We start from the raw sequence: 18362 nt of genomic DNA, 5'->3' as shown, positions 1-18362 counted from the left end.
TCCATGGTACTGAACAAACCATCTACATGGAAATATAGGACACTGGTACACAACGCAGTCAGTAAACACACCTGTCCATGGTGCTGAACAAACCATCTACACGAAAATATAGGACACTGATACACAACACAGTATGTAAATATACCTGTCCATGGTGCTAAACAAACCATCTACTCGAAAATATAGGACACTGGTACACAACACAGTCTATAAACACACCTGCCCATGGTGCTGAACAAACCATCTACACGAAAATGTAGGACACTGATACACAACGCAGTCAGTAAACACACGTGTCCATGGTGCTGAACAAACCATCTACATGAAAATATAAGACACTGATACACAACGCAGTCTGTAAACATACCTATCCATGGTGCTGAACACACCATCTACTCGAAAATATAAGACACTGGTGCACAACACAGTCAGTTAACATACCTGTCCATGGTGCTGAACAAACCATCTACAAGAAAATATAAGACACTGATACACAACGCAGTCTGTAAACATACCTGTCCATGGTGCTGAACACACCATCTACTCGAAAATATAAGACACTGGTGCACAACACAGTCAGTTAACATACCTGTCCATGGTGCTGACCAAACCATCTACAAGAAAATATAAGACACTGATACACAACGCAGTCTGTAAACATACCTGTCCATGGTGCTGAACACACCATCTACTCGAAAATATAAGACACTGGTGCACAACACAGTCAGTTAACATACCTGTCCATGGTGCTGAACAAACCATCTACAAGAAAATATAAGACACTGATACACAACACAGTCTGTAAACATACCTGTCCATGGTGCTGAACACACCATCTACTCGAAAATATAAGACACTGGTGCACAACACAGTCAGTTAACATACCTGTCCATGGTGCTGAACACACTGTCCAAACATACAAACATACAGAGCACTGGTGCACAGCAAAATCTGTACAAACATGTCAGTAGTGCTGAACACACCATCCACACAAACATACAGGACACTGGTGCACAACACAGTCTGTACACATGCCTGTCCCTGGTGCTGAACACACCATCCATACAAACAAACAGGACATTGGTGCACAACACAATCTGTACAAATAGTGCTTTCATCAGAGTATAGGAATCTGCCTACATGGTGATTCAGAGTACTGCATTTGCCTGCTTGTAGGCTCTATAAAGTTTTTAATAAGTTCTGCAAATCTACCTTTTACAAGCTCTACAGAACAAAAGGTCAACAAACAGACTCAAAATACAATACTACAAAAAGCAAGATGTGGATACATACTTGCAGCTAAACCCTCACCAATCTCGCCACAACCATCCAAACTCGTTCAAACCAATCCCCTTCGACAAGGACTGCTACAGATTCTCCTATTTTCCACATGGATACATACTTGCAGCTAAACCCTCACCAATCTTGCCACAACCATCCAAACTCGTTTAAACCAATCCCCTTCGACAAGGACTGCTACAGATTCTCCTATTTTCCACGAACTGCCAGAGATTAGAACTCATTGCCATACTCAGTAACACAGGACCTAGAGGTGGAAAAGTTGAGAGGGGAGGTCGCAGACCATCAGAGGAAACACCAATAAGTGCACTACTACCACTGGACGTGTTTCCTCAACTAAAGGCGAGTTGTCCAGTACAACAACAAGAACAAGAACATGTATCTATACAAGTGGTTGGAAGTCTTGACATGTGTGCAGTAATGTGTCAAATTGCTGTTCTTTACAGGTAATCATATGCTAAATATTGACTGTTAAATGTTACTTAGATACTATCTTAAATTAAGTTACTATTATACTATACTGTACATGATTCAAACTACTGGCACATTGGCAAAGATCTATATCTATTTCAGTGTTATAACTGATTCAAGACTAAATGTAAAAAACTATCAAGAAGCTTAACATAATGTGCTTGATTTCAACATAATGTGCTTGATTATTCACTTGAAAGATTTGACTGTAGTAACTTTTAGATCCCTGTCATATATTTGTATTTATTTATCAAAAGTGACTCTTGGAGAAATGGCAACCTTGTGTACACTACGGCTAACAGAGATCAATAAAGACCAGATTAACCCTCTATCGTTGGGGATCTTGTTGTCCCTTACTTTCCGACAAGACCACAACAACATGATGCTCAGTGGAACTTGCTCGTCCTTAAGTACAGTGGGCCTTGTGTTCATTTGTATCAACGGCAAGGTCACAACACCACCACATTAATAACTTCCATCTGTCACACCCACACATTAGCGAAAAAAAACATCCCTCTGGTTGAAATGGTCCCACCCAACCCAAAACTAGCAAGAAAAACACACCTCTGTCAAAATGGTCACATCCAACATTAGCGACCCCAAAAAAATACCCTTCCCAATAAAATGGTCACATCCAACATGGCGGCCCCCATCCTTGCAAGCAAAAACAGAACAGGTTTTGCTATGATCGCAAACCTGTAAATAGTGTTACATCATACCTTCTTCATGACCTTGGAGGATGTCCTTGATGAAGCCAGTGCTCGAAAACATCAAGGCCTCTCCATAAACATCAAGGTCAGGGATGGCAACAGGGAAGGGCCGATCATAGTCAGGTTGTTCCTCCACAGAACTATGATCACTTGGGAAAATGTTGTCTTTTTGAAAGGAAAGAAATCATTAAATATGATAAAAACCATTATAGTGGAAATGAGTGGACATTACCAGCACTTCTTTATATTACCTTATAGTTACAGTATTTCTTACATGTAGCTTCAGCAACATTTTCAGTATGACGTAAAACAATTAAACTCTTAAAACACTTGATATAGTTTATTGACCATTAACTCAAAATTCTTGATTAGACATTACAACATATATATCTATTAATGATAATGATAATAATAATAACAATAATTCAGTGTAAATATTGAGACTGAGAGCATGCATGATTTCAAGGCAAGGAATGGAAATTTCCATGTAATATTTTTCATCTTCTTATACATGTAGATCAAATTGAAAATGATACAAACTACTGCATAACCTCAATTTCAGTATTGATAAACAGTGATAACCATTTTCTGAACAATTGCTTCAGATGAGACTGATGGGTGTAGTACTAGTGCTGCGTACCTAAGAATAACATCAGGTACAAGTACAGGTACCGGTACAGACCTGTACCTGAACAATTTGAAAAATTAATATGTGTTTTTCTGAACTTCTTCAATGACAGAAACATAAACTGTTTTTAACTTGTCAGTATCTTTATTCAAAGAACATAACTAGGTTTCCTACCGCCAAACTCCCTTGGCCTTACTATCAAAACTCCTGGCCTGCCTGAATGATCTGTTGCATATTAGTAACACTGTTCCAAGGTATCACTTTGGTCACATTTGGTGTTGCATGAGATCAGGAAATCAGTCACAAAATAAGCACATACTTGGTGTAAATTTATATCGGTACAGTACTGGTACTTAATGATCCGGTACTTTGAACCTGTACCGAATCAATTTTTACGGCGGTGCACAGTACCGGTATGCAGCACTATGTAGTACTTACAGTATCCCCCTTCTCTGAGACCGGTGTGTGTGTTGTAGTACTTCCCCATCCCCATAGCCATGTAGCCATATGCAGGGTCCACCCTAGTCATCTTCATGTACAACTCCTTGTCCATATCCACGTATCCGTCCCCAGAGCCCATCTCCTCCTCCAGAATGGCACCAAGTTCCTGCAGAGAAAGAAGAACACCTTGAACCTTGAACGAGGACATCTGTGATGTCATCTCGGGAGACAATGAGTCCTATATGTAATCTGCACCACTCAGTCCGGTCTTCCATTAGCGATCTCAGCTCTGTTGTTGAAATGTCACTGAGCCCAGCATCCCTTTTTAGATTGTTAATGAGGGTTGTGCGTCTCCTGCCCCTTTTCCTCCTTCCCTCCGTTGGCTCCCAGAGGATAAGCTGACTGGCTGTCAGCTTGGTATACCGGACGCAGTGTCAAGCCAGTGCCATCCTTTGGTGCCTTATGTACTGGGAGAGTCTGGGAAGATTGCCGTAGAGTGCGGAGTTTGTCATACGGTCCTCCCAGGTGAACACAGAAACTTTATAGCTGAACTGTGCTCCAAAACATCACAGAAAACACTTCAAAGTTTGGGCCATGTCATCTGTATGCTATTCTAGAAAATCTATCAATCTAGTGGCCTGACTGTGTGTATACTCAAGACTGCGACTCCTGTTTACATCTGCAGTCACTGTGGAAGAATTAAAAGTCTGTAAAGCAAGGGCCGTAATGTCCCTGGAAGGAAGCAGAGATGAAAGAGTCAGCCAAGCAGGAATAGAGATGAGAACAGAAAGGAAGTGGGCTGTGCGGAAAGCGGATGAAGAAGGGAAAAGTAACCTGAGACACCGAGACATGGAAGAAGTGGTGGCGCAGGGAAGGTTGAGACTGGGTGCAGGTAAAACAGAGAACCAGGGATGGTGCACTGCAGGACCTAGGGAAAGAAGAGAAATGGTTCAGAGTGAGATTAGAAGGAAGGAGGCGGAGAGTAGAATATCTAGAGCACAGGCAGTGAGTCAAGGATCTCAGGGTGCATGGACGAGATGGGAAGGATTAAAAGACTGAAGGGTAATGTGGAGCGATTTACACTGAGAACCCCTGCTGACTGAGTGTACTATACTCACTAAACTGGAAGAGAAGTGTGCTAAAAGTTACAACTGTGAAATAATTTAAGGCACTAAAATTTTGTGGCTAGGAGATAATCAAGAAAACAGTGTACTATACTCACTAAACTGGAAGAGAAGTGTGCTAAAAGTTACAACTGTAAAATGATTTAAGGCACTAAAATTTTGTGGCTAGGAGATAATCAAGAAAACAGTGTACAATACTCACTAAACTGGAAGAGAAGTGTGCTAAAAGTTACAACTGTAAAATAATTTAAGGCACTAAAATTTTGTGGCTAGGAGATAATCAAGAAAACAGTGTACTTATGTCTATACTCACTAAACTGGAAGAGAAGTGTGCTAAAAGTTACAACTGTAAAATAATTTAAGGCACTAAAATTTTGTGGCTAGGAGAAAATCAAGAAAACAGTATCTAATTGATATACATGTACATGTAATAATATTTGCTCACAATCCTGTCCTCGATGTATTTCTTGAGGTCCATGTGCCCGTATTTCTCGGCGAGGTTGTGAGGAAAGTTGTTCTCACAGTTGGCTATGCTGCAGGCGTTGAGCGCCCCAGGACAGTGAAGCAGGGATGCACACATGTCCTTCAAGCCATACTTGGCAACAAAGTGCATGAGGGTGGGTAACTCCTCTGGGTGATACGCTGTAAGAAATGGAAAAAAAAGTCAAGAGATGTGATTGGACAAGTACAAGTTATTGTTTAATATTGTGGTCTGGGAAAGTAACAAGCAGAGCATCCTCCCACGACAGACCCGATATGTTCGTTACCCCACATTGCTGCCCTGCGCTTCCGAGCCCCTGAACACGCTTCTGGCGACGTCACCAACAGCTTTCAGCCAATCAGAGGGTTTGCTAAAGCTCATCTCGAGCAAAGTCGCAAAGGATGCGGGGAAGCTATCAGGCAATCAGCTTACATCTTACATCGCTACTTAATTATTCATAAGCAACTAATGACTGTTTGTGCCTAATAAGGCTAGCTCATTAATTATTTATGAGCAACTGTCAGTGACGCCCCCAGAAGCCAAAATCTCTGTTCAAAAGATCAGGGCTGAGACCAGGAGGGTTTGCCGAACATTTCCTGAGCGGGTTTCAGCGCTGATAAAGGAGGGTGCAAGCAGAGGTCATCAAATTTTATTGACAACGTTCAAATTATTGTCTGCTATATAATACACCGGTTAAATGGTTAGATGCAAATGGCATAAGCCATAAATCAGACCATGCATAGCAATTTCTAAAAAGAGTGTCTTTGGCAGCATACAAGTGAATGATGATAAAATGACATGATTTAGGTTAAGAAGTACATAGAAGACTTACTTCAGCACCAAGGACAGAGATCACAAAATATGATTATCATACACACATCACTTTGTCATCAGTTACTTTTTTTTAAATCTTTTTTATTGGTTTTTATCGGTCAGAAATTACCCGCAATGGCAGCCTTTCTAGTGCTGAATTGATGCAGGGTTTACAGGTTTCAGTTTTGTACAGTTTTCAACTGAAGGTTGTTTGCTTCCTTCTTACCATATTCTTCCTCACTCTCTTGATCAATGCCAAACACCCCAAGACCCTTGGGCGGCATGTGTTTCTTGAAGGTGTCCCTCAGTATCTTGTCCAGTGTCTTCAGGTTCAAGGGCTCGGCACCCAGGGACTGACACATGAACTCAATCGGCTTGGAGACATCTGAGAGCAACTCTTCCAACCGTTGCATTTTGCTGACGAACACCATGGTGGCATTTCCCAGCAACTTACTGTCACACTTCACAGTTGCCTTTGTTGTCTCAGGAGGGTGATCTGAGAGGGAAAACATGAATAAAAAGACTCTTTTTACACAACCAAGAGATTTATTCCACCGACATTTCGGTAACCATGGTGATGAGGGGGGTATAGACTCAGTCACGTTTGGGACCGCATCCTTAAGAAGTAGATAATAATCGTTGCATTGTTTTTTGATCGATAGTTGTGTATGTGTTACACTTCTGTACATTTGGGGCCGCATAGTGATGTCATCTCCTGTGATTGTACATATGTAAATACTTTGCATTTGGGAATGCATCTCATTATGGTCTCGGACCGGAGTTTTTTTGCGATTTCGTATGAAGGCCGACACCCTCAGGTCGACGGGCTACAATTCCGCCGGGAAAAGTAGGACGGAAAATGTAATCACATGGTCGAAAAGCGGGTTTCTGCTGTTTTCCGATGTATTTATCGGTATTGTCCGTTGTCCCTTTATTTTGGGTAGAAACCATAGTAAAATGTAAATTTGGCACCCGAAAATTATCATTTTTTTTACACTTTTTTGATCGAACCTGCTCGGAAAAAACGAGTTTTCCTGGGGTCACGGCATATATGCTGGGAAAGCTTAGTAAATGGTGTCCCCGAAAAATGAAAAAAATAAAAAAGTCATGTGAAAACTTTTTTGCAATCTCCGATGCCGCAAATTCGGTGAAAATTCATTAAAAACGATGCTATTTGGGTCAGCAGGCGAGAAAACCGCATCACCGTTGCCGCGGACTAATACAAAAAAGGCTTCGATAGCGAACCAACTGCACCGCGCCCAAAAATACTACAACTCACGGGCTTTTCAGAAGATTCAAAATATTCATGCACAGCTAAAACCATCACCAAGCAATCTCGGGCAGAAATCAGGGTGACGACCACGCACTTCCGGCAGATCACCGGGTCATGACCCAACCCCCGGTCACAATTGAACTCCGACCCGGAACCTTAAGTATAAGAAGCAACACCTGTGCTGCATTACTATGTGAACCAGTCAGAATTGCCTTGAAGAAGGTGACAGATGGTCACCGAAACGTTGGTGGAATAAATCTCTTGGTTGTGTAAAAAGAGTCTTTTTATTCAGTGACTTACCAACCTGATGAAACTATTCACTGAGGGAAAACATGAGTTTGTAAGTGCTTCCCTTGTTTATAGCTCTAAGAAGTTCTGAGATGAAATAGAGAACACTTGCAGAGGGAAACCTTGATCTGCCAAAGGCAGCACAGATTCCTCTATTTTCCATCTGCAGTTGGCCAGGAAGATGATAGGAGGCATGACTTATCTTCCAAATAAATGCTGACAGAAGAATCTCTAAAAACATATCACTTTTTTTTGCCTTGGAAATACACAATTAACAACACAATCAAGCAAAAAAATCCCAAACCAACAAGCTGATCAAGCAATAAACTAATAGGAAATGGACGAAGTTGAAACTTAAGGGTCGCTTAATGAATGGTTTTACTTAAAAACACAAAAGAGTATTAAGGTCTCATTCATGAGTTTTTTCGCCCCACAGGCTTACATGTTATAATACGGATTTTACATGGGCGCGTTCGTAATGAAGCTATAGAAAATGCACCAAATTGAATGTTATTCATTTTATATTGAGAACATTTACCCTAGATCATGAAAAAAAATTGCCAACAGTTTCACTACTGTATTACACTACATTCTCTTTTTATAGCAATTACAACCTGCAATTAGCTACACCCCAAAAAATAGGCACTTTCCAGCTGTAAGCGCACGAATTCATCACCTACACTGTCGGGCTGTGCACGTCCAACCTCTCGCGCGACCACCAAACTTTACCTGCTAATTTCTTCAGTTAGAAACAAGCTCTCATCAGTTTGACGCTTGAGATCAGTCGGGCTGGCTAAAAGGGAATTTCCCTCCGATATAAACGTACGTTCATGCAGCCGTTCATTTTTTGGCATACGACCTCTTTGGGAGTCTACACGCGGAGTAACTCAGGAATTAATCAAAACTATTTACTGACAGACATAATCTACCTGGAGCATTGAGGACCAGTGTGTACGGGTTTTCCTTGGTAGCCGTGACAACTGATGTCTGTTTGTTTCCTTGGAACTCTACGGTGTAGCTGTCGCCTTCAGGAAGGGTGTTCTTAAAGATCAGCACCACTCTTTCACCAGACTACAGAGGAAAAATGAAAACATCAACAAACAAGAAACAGTATGTAGGGGTCAACAACATTCCTTACATAGTTTCTAAGACTAAGACTCCTACATGGACTATCTACCATAGCAGCGGTGAGTGAAAACAAAAATTCTGAAGGTTTTCTCTTTGACCTTGTATTTTGCTTTATCACAGACAATTCATTAAAGGCATCCAGAGCCTTTCATGAGGCTTGAAACTTGAATGAAAAAACTCCAATTTCTAGTCATTCCTACACGTAGTAAGTTTCAATAACACTACTATACATCCACATTAAAGGAGCAAAGATACGATGTCCTTGTGTGGTGAGAACTGATAGAAAATCCAAGCCCTAATAGACTGATCCTGACTGTTCATCACAATTAACGGTTCAACCAATGAGAGAGTGACTGCATGTCCATCAAATATTTGCATCTTTATGCTTGAATTTTGCATTTCTATGTTTTGACGTAGGTGGCGGGGCTATGGTATCGGTCTATTTACACTAGGCGCGTGAAACTAAAAGATCACCATGTAGCTTATTTTGTGCCGCTTTTGAGCACTAAGATTTGATAAGAAATCCGCACGCAAATGTGGGTAAACAGTGGCATTAAATGTCTGTATTTTTTATGATTATGTATATAACGTTATGTCCTTTTAATCTTGCACTGTATTACATGTCTGTGTTTGTATACTTTTTTGTGTTGAACCCTGGAAGATAAGTCGCAATTCGACTAAAGGGTATTGCAATAAACCAATAAACCAATTAAATGTCAATTTCATAAAGGTTACAACAACTAGAGTGCTTCCAGTTTTCAAGCCTCATAAAATGCTCTGGGTGCGTTTAACATTTTATTTCAGTTCTACTGCTAAGTGGTTTATGTCAACTGAAATAAGGTCCTCCAAAATTGTATGCATTTACAGATAGTCCCCAAGTAGAATTCTGATAAACTTTGATAAACTTATATCTACCCCAGACGCCACTGTGTATGGCTGCACAAGCTGAAGTTCCTTGCTCATGATTGGCCCTTCAGATCGAGACTTCCCAGGTTTGGGTGGTCGCTGTGGGGGGCCGCTGTCATCACTGCCAGAGTCAGGTGTAGCAACTGTTCTTATCATGTAGGTATCTGGCAGAGAAAAGAACATTGTTAGCTGTCACGTATCACTGTTTTATGGTTTTCTAGAAATTACCTGAAAAGTGTCATAGGCCATCCTGATTGGCCCAAGGCTTTGGTGTGATTGCTGATTAGATCAGAGTCCTTAAATTTACATGCACTTCATCAGGCTTCGGGTGTCCCTGTGGTGTAGTGGTCTGCGCTTCTGTTACTTGCCACAATAAATTTCTGGTCCAAATTACTTGGACCAGAAGGCCCGAGTTCAAGCCCCGGGTAGGACACCTCTGGTCAAGAAGCGCATTGAGTCATGCCAAAGACTTTAAGTTTATGAAAATGGTACATATTTCTGAAACAGTATGGAAGTTAAACACACTCCACTGCCCGTGGACAAGCCCCCTGCTGCAGTGATTGCACCACAGTGTGGCCCAGGGCTATGAAACGGGGATGGGCACCGCCCTATATACCTTATGGTGTGGGAGGATTTTAACTTTAACTAACTCATCAGGCTTCAAATGCATAGGCACAAAACTGTTGCAAAATTTATGCATGTACATATCAATTTACATGACATGTTACATTTTCTCTATGAAAGTCAAGCCATCATAAGTTATAGATTCAATTCAGTTTTTTTCCTACAATATCCAATTCATCTTTGGGGTTATTTCACCCTTGTCAGGCATATTTTTTCTTCGTTTCATCTTTATTCACTATTATATAATATTTTACAGGTAGACTGACGAGATTATATAAAAAAAAACATTAAAAAAAACATGAAATCTGTCTTTGAAATAATTTCATCAGGTTGGTAGAACATAGGATATAGGAGATTCTTTTTTTCACAACCAGTAATTCTCATCGGATACTTATAGTGGTGAGAAGCAGCACTCCAGTCAGAAGCTCTGAAGAAGATGTCTGCTGACAGACATCAAAATGTCAACAGGTGAGAATTACTGGTTACAAAAAAAAGAATCCCCAATATCCTATCAAATCTGTCTTTAAGAATAATGGCCAATACAATTAAACCTACCTTCAAATACCCCACTTCTTGGAGGCTTTGTTTCCATGTCTTCATAAAGGTCTTGTCCTGTATGGTCAGATGATATATAATTATTACTACAACTCACTGTTAAGTTATATAAGATATTTTTATTGTATATACTTACTAGTTGAATATCTAAAATCACATTGTTAACAGGGATTGAATGATCAGTTTAAAGAATAATGCATTCAACATTTGTAGAGCTGTGATTTGAGCCAATTGATGAAATTTGTCTAATCTGAAACTTTGAAAAGTTGGATGAGTGTTAGATCTAATGTCCAGTGTTTGACTCTAGATCTTGGCTCATGTATCCACTCCTTTTGTTATTGTTTTCATGTGGAATGGTCTATCAGTTAAGTGCTCAATCTACAAAAAGTTTATAGGGTAAGTAAAGGAAAGTTACAAGAGAGGCAGGGTTCCATCTCTAGTGTATAAGTGCAGAGAGGCAACATACTGAGTAATAAAAGGTTATTTCGGAATGGTAGTTCCCAGATGAAAATTGTCACCGACATGGTTATATCATGTATTTTCCCAACTGTATGAAATTAATGGAAAAGTGATGTTAGTAATGCCAAAAAAAGCTACTCAATCAACTGGATGAAATTTTGAAACAGTCAGACGTTTCAGACAGCATCCGCTATCTTTCGTCAGTGACTAAAGAAAGATCTGGTAGAACTATAGGTTTTATATCAAAACTCTGAAAGTCGTCTGACTGTTTCAAAATTTTATCCAGTTGCTTGAGTAACTATTTTGGGCGTATCTTATTACCTGGATGTCTAACCTTCATCAACGTGATGTTAGTAATGTTAAATGTTATTTTCTGGGAAAAGGTGCACTGAAATACTTAAAAGTTAGTTATTGATTATTGAAATTCCATATCTCATCCACCATCAATGTGTTTTCTGTCTCTGCAATACCTACTTACTACTAAAATAGATATATTTAATACTTCTTCTGCATCTGTAATCAAAACATGTATCAAAGTTAAACTGCAATTTCCAACACAAGAAATTGGACTTTAACCCAAAATTTCTTGTGTTGGAAAGTTTAACTTTGATACATAATGACTTCTTTAAAGAAATGTAATTGAAATACATATTACTATGTCTTCAAAGTCTCAAGCTCCATATTATGAAGAATTATTTTGTATTGAGATGTTAAGTGATGTGAATTGGTATGAAAGCCATGATGACACAGGAGTTCAGATTACTGGAAATGAACAGAAGAAAAATTTCCAAAGTGGATGGCCATGTTAGTAATCACCATCTTGTATCTCAAACCCTTTCTGATAAAAGTGAAAGTTTGGAGGTGGAAAGACTATTATAATTAAGGATGATTCAATTCAGATCTACATGTAAGATTATGTCTGTTCTGTACATGCATCATAATCATCACAATCATTTCCTGCAATGTGGAGCTGAAATAAGGAGTATTAGTAGCTTATTATTTTAGTATTTTTCAATAAAAGAAAGAAGAGTATGAGGTAAGTATGATATGTATATTAAGCATCATCATGCAAAGGTTTTAATTAAACCAACTTGTTTGTGGTTCTAAGTCCTACCATATGTTGTTGTAGATCCAGTCATGGTCTGATAAAGATCCTCTGCAATGTACGGTTGTATTATGTGTACAGTTTCATACATGTAGGTTGTACAGTAACAGTGCTGATGAGGATATAGAAATGATGACATATACCAACACAAGTAAGATATTATTAAGCAAAAGGTGATTTGCAGAAATACACCAACAGAAATGGAATGAGTAAGAATTTACAAAAAGAATCCTTACCTTCATTATGTGTACAACATTTATATTTCTGTTTGGTATTGCACACATTGAATAGTACACTTAGGCCACACCAATCTAATTTCTTGGTTAACAAATTTTCTTTAATTTTTAGGGACAAAAAAAATCATGAAAACAGAAGGCTGGGGTGAAAACTTGCACCTGACCCTGTTCACTCCCTGAAATTGTGTGCACCAAAGTACAAACTTTCCTCTGATATTCTGTTTTCCTGTTGATTTTCCAATCTAGCATTTTTTTAACAATTCCGTTTACCAGAAATCAAAATAGTGTGGCCTTATCTACTGCTAATGTCAGGTGTATCCTAAGGAATCTCTAGACATAATATTGCATATACTAGATTAAGTAATAAATTTGACATCATGGTCATCTTACCTTCCACTTTATTAGACTGATCCATGGGCAAGTAGGTTTCATCAATACCAACTTCTGTTAGTAATGAATTAAAGAATGATTGTAATTGAACTTCAAGCTGTGAATATGTTAAACCCAAAGCGTTTAATGTAGTAGTTGTAATGTTTTAACAAGTTAAAACTTGTTCATGAAGAAGAACATACCAGAATGTCATCTCTTGAGCTCATGATCATCTTCCGTGATTTAAGAGTATAGAGTACTGCATTCTACATCACATCGAAAGCAATGTAAAGTGTAGAAATACAATAAGATCATCTAAGTCTTATAACAAAAGTTATAAGACCTGTACATACCTCCTTGGGATTTCCCTGTCATTGGCATGTATGGACTTTCCGTATCAGGTTCTGAAAATATCAAATTGTACAATCAATTCAATAACTCAGGAGAATGTAAAACGTAAACCAACATAGAATTTCACAGTTTGGAAGAAAGTTGCGTTTAAATTTTGAAAGAAACCTGTATGGAAGAATCACTAGTCTTACAGTGATATAGCAAGGAGGTTATAACCTCCTTGGATATAGTAATCCAAAACTTCCTAGACCTTATAATCTTCTTTCTCAAAATACACAGTGTCATCAGTCCCATAAATATATTAAACCAGCATGCCACATGCAGAAGACATATAGACCCCGTTCATACTAAGCAGCGCAAGTCGCCCGAATCACCGAAATTGCCGAAGCCACATTCCTTCACACCAGTGGTTTCTCTGTTCTCTGCCGCTACTTTCTCATACACGCTCTGGTTCCAGCGGGATCCCTTAAGCTTTGTCTGTATTCCCACATCCCCAAAGATGGCCATGAGCACGCATGTCTCTTCGTCATCCCAGATGCCAAAATCGCCCGACTCTGCCATATTTCCAAGAAATATTCCAACAAGCTAGGAGTTAGGCGAATATTGTATTATGGCGGCAAATAAGCGGAAATCAAGGCTGACGTCGCATATTACCCCTTGAACCATGTCTGGGTCAATATGCAATTAAAGTAATGCACCCGATGCGCATCGAGCCGGCTTGGAGCGTTCGAATACAATAAGCCGGAATGCGGCCAAGTCGGTAGTTAATAAATCCACCTCCCGGAGGTAGATTCGCTGCGATGCGCATCGAGCGTTTTCACATGCGAATTGGAGCGTTCATACTAGGCCACAGCAATGCGGCTTCGGCGATTTCAGCTATTCAGGCGACTTGGGCGACTTAGTATGAATGGGGTCATAGAGAAGGTTAGGTACATGTTACTGATACCAATTGTACTGATACTTATTAAAAAACTTTGTGAAACTTTGGGTATCCGTAATATATACTAGTCTCTTACCTGGTTCAAAGGAGTTGATCACTTGAAATGTTCTTTCCAAAATAGTTGGCACACCGTCAGTTGTGGACAGTATTGTCCACTTATCGGAGCCAGGCATGTTTACAAAGATATCCTCAAGATGGCCGTGTTCTACTCCACAGAGGAGGACCACCACCTGCTGTGGCTGTGGGAAGAACTCCCTAAATGATGTGTACGAGAAAAGATCGGTAAAGTCTGGCGACACCAGAAGGAATTGGCAGCGGCTGTTCTTGATAGCTTTCTCCTGACTGTGGTGTAGTGGGAGCTGTTCGATTGATTCGAAATACATCTCGATTTCGTCGCTTCTCCGCCGGAACTCGTCGGACAGGAACTCGCTCCACTGTTCGCCATCTGGGCTGTACATTATACTCAAGTCATAGAAGTCATCACCTGCAAAAGGAGACATCACAGGAAATCAGTTTCTGAGGCAGAAATTGTCAATCCTTTTAAGATTATATCTAGATTTTACACATTTTATTTCCAATTGAGAGAGAAGGGTACGGTTTGCAGGACACAGCTACAGAAACAAAGAAGAGCTAGTAAGCGAACTCCTACTCTGGGTGCCAACTCATGGGCATTCCTCTGTCGGGCGACCCCGAAGGACCTACTCTCATCTCCCAAATAAACGTACCGGTACGTTTATTTTTTTCAGCCTCAAAATCCACCCAGTACGTTCTTATTTTGGACAGTACGTTTATTGTTTTTTGAAAATTCATTGAGGCTTTGCTTACCAGAGATCCCCAATATAACGAAAGTTTAGTTTTTTCCCCATATTTCCCCGATATTTTTGCTCCTAAATCGCTACTTTTAGACCAAATTACGTGGATTTCCCCACCGCTACAAATTATGACCCGGCATTTGTGAAATCCTGGCGGTAACGTTACTAACATATCGGTCGATCTCGCTACAAATTAAACGTTGTTATTAGGGGAAAATAAGACGGCACAATGAAGTTCTGAAATGTATTTTTCATATACACAACTTTGACAGTCTCTATTTACATCGTAAATCATAGCACGCTGATCAGAAAACAAATTACATGAATATGCTAGCGGCGCACCGTGTTTCAAGTACGCATGCAATATCAAGGAGCCAAAACTTTGAAAATGTAAAAACACCACGTAAAAATTGTGTCTTAGTATTAACAACTGTATAATCACTTTCAAAATATACCAATAGGTTTCAATCCTACCACAAACATGAACATTTAGTCCTTCGAAAATCGCCATAGTAAAGACGCACGGCAGTGAGTCCGTGGGAAAGCTTCTCTTGCATGGAAGAGCTCACCTCGACGAAGGGGAAATACTTTTTTTAAATCTACAAATAAAACTCCTTTACCTTAGTCAAAACTGTGCAGAATTTCGACAAACACAAATTTGTGTAATTAAGTCTATACACAATTGAATTGGAATCTAGTCACGATTATTATAACATACAAAATACTTTTAAAAAGATCGCTCCCCTACAGAGAGAATGCCCAGGTTTTCCAAGAAGTTTGCGTGTAGCTTCTGTTAGCCCCGCCCCTTACTGTCTGGGAGGGCTTGTTCTGACGCCGCTCTGTCTGGCTCAGGCTTTGATGTGTAACATGAGGGGTTTGCGGATTTGATGGGGTGGTCTACAGGGGTGGGCTAGTGGGGTGGGCTACCTCAGCATCTACCCTTTCTGGACCTCAAGGCTGTGCATGGGGGTTTAGCATTGAATGGAATTTCCTTGAGGAAAAGATGGGTCACTCTGTGGGAGGGCCGGAAAGAATGCTTTATTTTGCTGAAGGATCATATTGCTTTGGGGATGCTACAGTGGGGGGTGGAGGTGGGCAATGAGCATACTGCATACATTTACACCGTGCAGGACTTTGTTATCCCCAGTTTTAGATTTTTAAACATGGAGGGCTATGTTCCCTGTTCCTTTATATACTGCTCAGTCAGGCCAACAGGACAGTAGCATTGTGGCTACAAGAAAGAAATGAGCAACAAAAGCAACACTATACATTGTACAAACACACACACTTAAAACATTCCAACCCACGCTCATGCACACTGACACACATAACCACAAATACATTGTACATTGTATGCAAGCACATGCATTCAGGTACATTCTAGTCTAAATGTTAGACATATGTTTTGAATTTTGTCAAACAAAGGCTCTCTCATTCCCTAGCTGTTCTATGCAACTTCCAGTTTATTTCCCCTTGTAACTCTTCCCTAAAATCCTAATTAATTGTATACTGAGTACTTAGAAATTTGTTTATGATAAATGGCTTTTCTACCAGTCTTGGTGCTGTTACCTTCCCTCTAGCCCACCCACAGCTTGACCCAGATCCTCTTCAAGGAAATTCCATAAGAGGCCAAACCCCCATGCACAGCCTTGAGGTCCAGAAAGGGTAGATGCTGAGGTAGCCCACCCCACTAGCCCACCCCTGTAGACCACCCCATCGAATCCGCAAACCCGTAACATGAGAACCCTGTGGTTTTTGGCAACATTGTACAAGCTTGTGGTTTCTGTATCTAAACAATAAATTTGTTGACAATTTAGTCTCTCAAAATGAAAGTTTTCTTTTCTACATACAAGGGTAATTTTTGGATTTGAAATTATTTGGATTGCAACAACACAACCAAGGACAATATATGGTAATGTCCTTAACATTATATAATAATGTGATTTTGTGGAAAGCATACAGTTTACAAATCTCTGTTTCTACATGCAATGCATAACACGATAAATGGCAAGTTGAGATATATACTCTGATAAGGAACAGAATTTCTGATATGTATATCCAGACATTCCTTCATAATCTAAGTGCCGATACAGGTAAACTGAGATTTTATAAAACTTGTAAATCTGTATACACTAGAGAGAGGTACCTAGAACTTGCTGATTTTGAGTCGCGCTCGGCCATCAGCAAATTAAGAATTAGTGCTCACTCCCTAGAAGTAGAGAGAGGACGATATAAGAGTTTACCAGTGTGCCAAAGAATTTGTAAATACTGTACGTCCAAGGCGGTGGAAGACGAAACACATTTTATTTCCAAGTGTATATTTAACAGCGACGAAAGAACCGAATTATTTAAACAAGTTATCACGAAATATCCCTACTTTTGCACACTCACGGATGAACAAAAAGCTACATTTCTCTTGAAATCACAGAACCCACAAATACTAGAAAAAGTGGGACTTTTCGTCTTCCACTGCTTCCAAAAAAGAAGTCAAACCCAGCTAATTTAGATATAGCCAACAATTGTATATAGTACCAGTAACCTATTGTTACAGCAAAGTCAGACACAGTTTACTGACGCATGTATGTTTTTCCTATGTTTTTATCATGTATTTGCAATTAGCCCACGGGCACGAACTTGCAATAAACTTCTTATAAAAAAACATCATATACATGTCATAGTTCGTCCTTTCTATATGGCTTTTACAAATAAATAATACTTTTACTGAGCATATATTCAGGATATTATAATTTTCTGTTCAAGTTATAAATGTTGATACATTTGTGTGAAAAAAGAGTAGACTCTGAAGGTGTTGCCCATCCAAGTGAACTTGAGAAGTTTGGCGACTACCTCTGTTTTTGTTTATCATATGTCACTTTATACAATTTTCCTTGATCACTTGCTTCAAGTTCCGGGTAGAAAATGCATGTATCATGTACATTTCCACTTGTTGAATTTGAAAGCACCGTTGGCCCCCGGTTAGGGGTCATAGCGAGGAACCTGTGCCCAATTTTTCCAACAATTTTGGATGCTATACATTTACGTGTTACAAAGAGTACGGGTCCTCCCCAGCGTAAGTGGATCAAACCTTACAGTCTGGTCTGGGTTGACATCTTTAAAACGTGATAGTCACCTGTTATGTCAATCTTTCCACAAATGTGGTTAATCTCAAGAAATAAATCAGGCATAAATGAATAAAAAGAACCTACCTGCTTAGGACAGAAGTAGCATGGACACAGTTTACGTGTCAATTTGGTCATTTTCCGGGGGGTATGTTTATTCCGGGGGGTACGTTTATTAGATTTTTAAGATTTGTCCGGGGGGTATGTTTATTCCGGGGGGTATGTTTATT

The 18362-nt window shown here is 39.7% G+C and overlaps 1 protein-coding gene across 1 annotated transcript in view; it reads right to left on the bottom strand.

Moving 5' to 3' along the window:
- The window catches only part of LOC136448409 (phosphoinositide 3-kinase adapter protein 1-like), a 44779-nt gene that overhangs the window by 22426 nt on the left and 3991 nt on the right, over positions 1 to 18362 (bottom strand). Inside the window, exons 2-11 of the mRNA XM_066447870.1 lie at positions 14278 to 14685; positions 13264 to 13314; positions 12932 to 12985; positions 10742 to 10798; positions 9572 to 9726; positions 8458 to 8599; positions 6194 to 6463; positions 5119 to 5315; positions 3547 to 3715; positions 2490 to 2645 (exon numbers count right to left, since the gene is read on the bottom strand). Coding sequence (XP_066303967.1) covers positions 2490 to 2645; positions 3547 to 3715; positions 5119 to 5315; positions 6194 to 6463; positions 8458 to 8599; positions 9572 to 9726; positions 10742 to 10798; positions 12932 to 12985; positions 13264 to 13314; positions 14278 to 14685 — 1659 coding nt within the window. The remainder of the gene's footprint in view (positions 1 to 2489; positions 2646 to 3546; positions 3716 to 5118; positions 5316 to 6193; positions 6464 to 8457; positions 8600 to 9571; positions 9727 to 10741; positions 10799 to 12931; positions 12986 to 13263; positions 13315 to 14277; positions 14686 to 18362) is intronic.

This window comes from Branchiostoma lanceolatum, chromosome 14 (assembly GCF_035083965.1).
Source record: "Branchiostoma lanceolatum isolate klBraLanc5 chromosome 14, klBraLanc5.hap2, whole genome shotgun sequence".
Classification (NCBI taxonomy): Eukaryota; Metazoa; Chordata; class Leptocardii; order Amphioxiformes; family Branchiostomatidae; genus Branchiostoma; species Branchiostoma lanceolatum.
The sequence above is the reverse complement of the archived record's forward strand: the minus strand, read 5'-3'. Positions and strand labels throughout refer to the sequence as shown.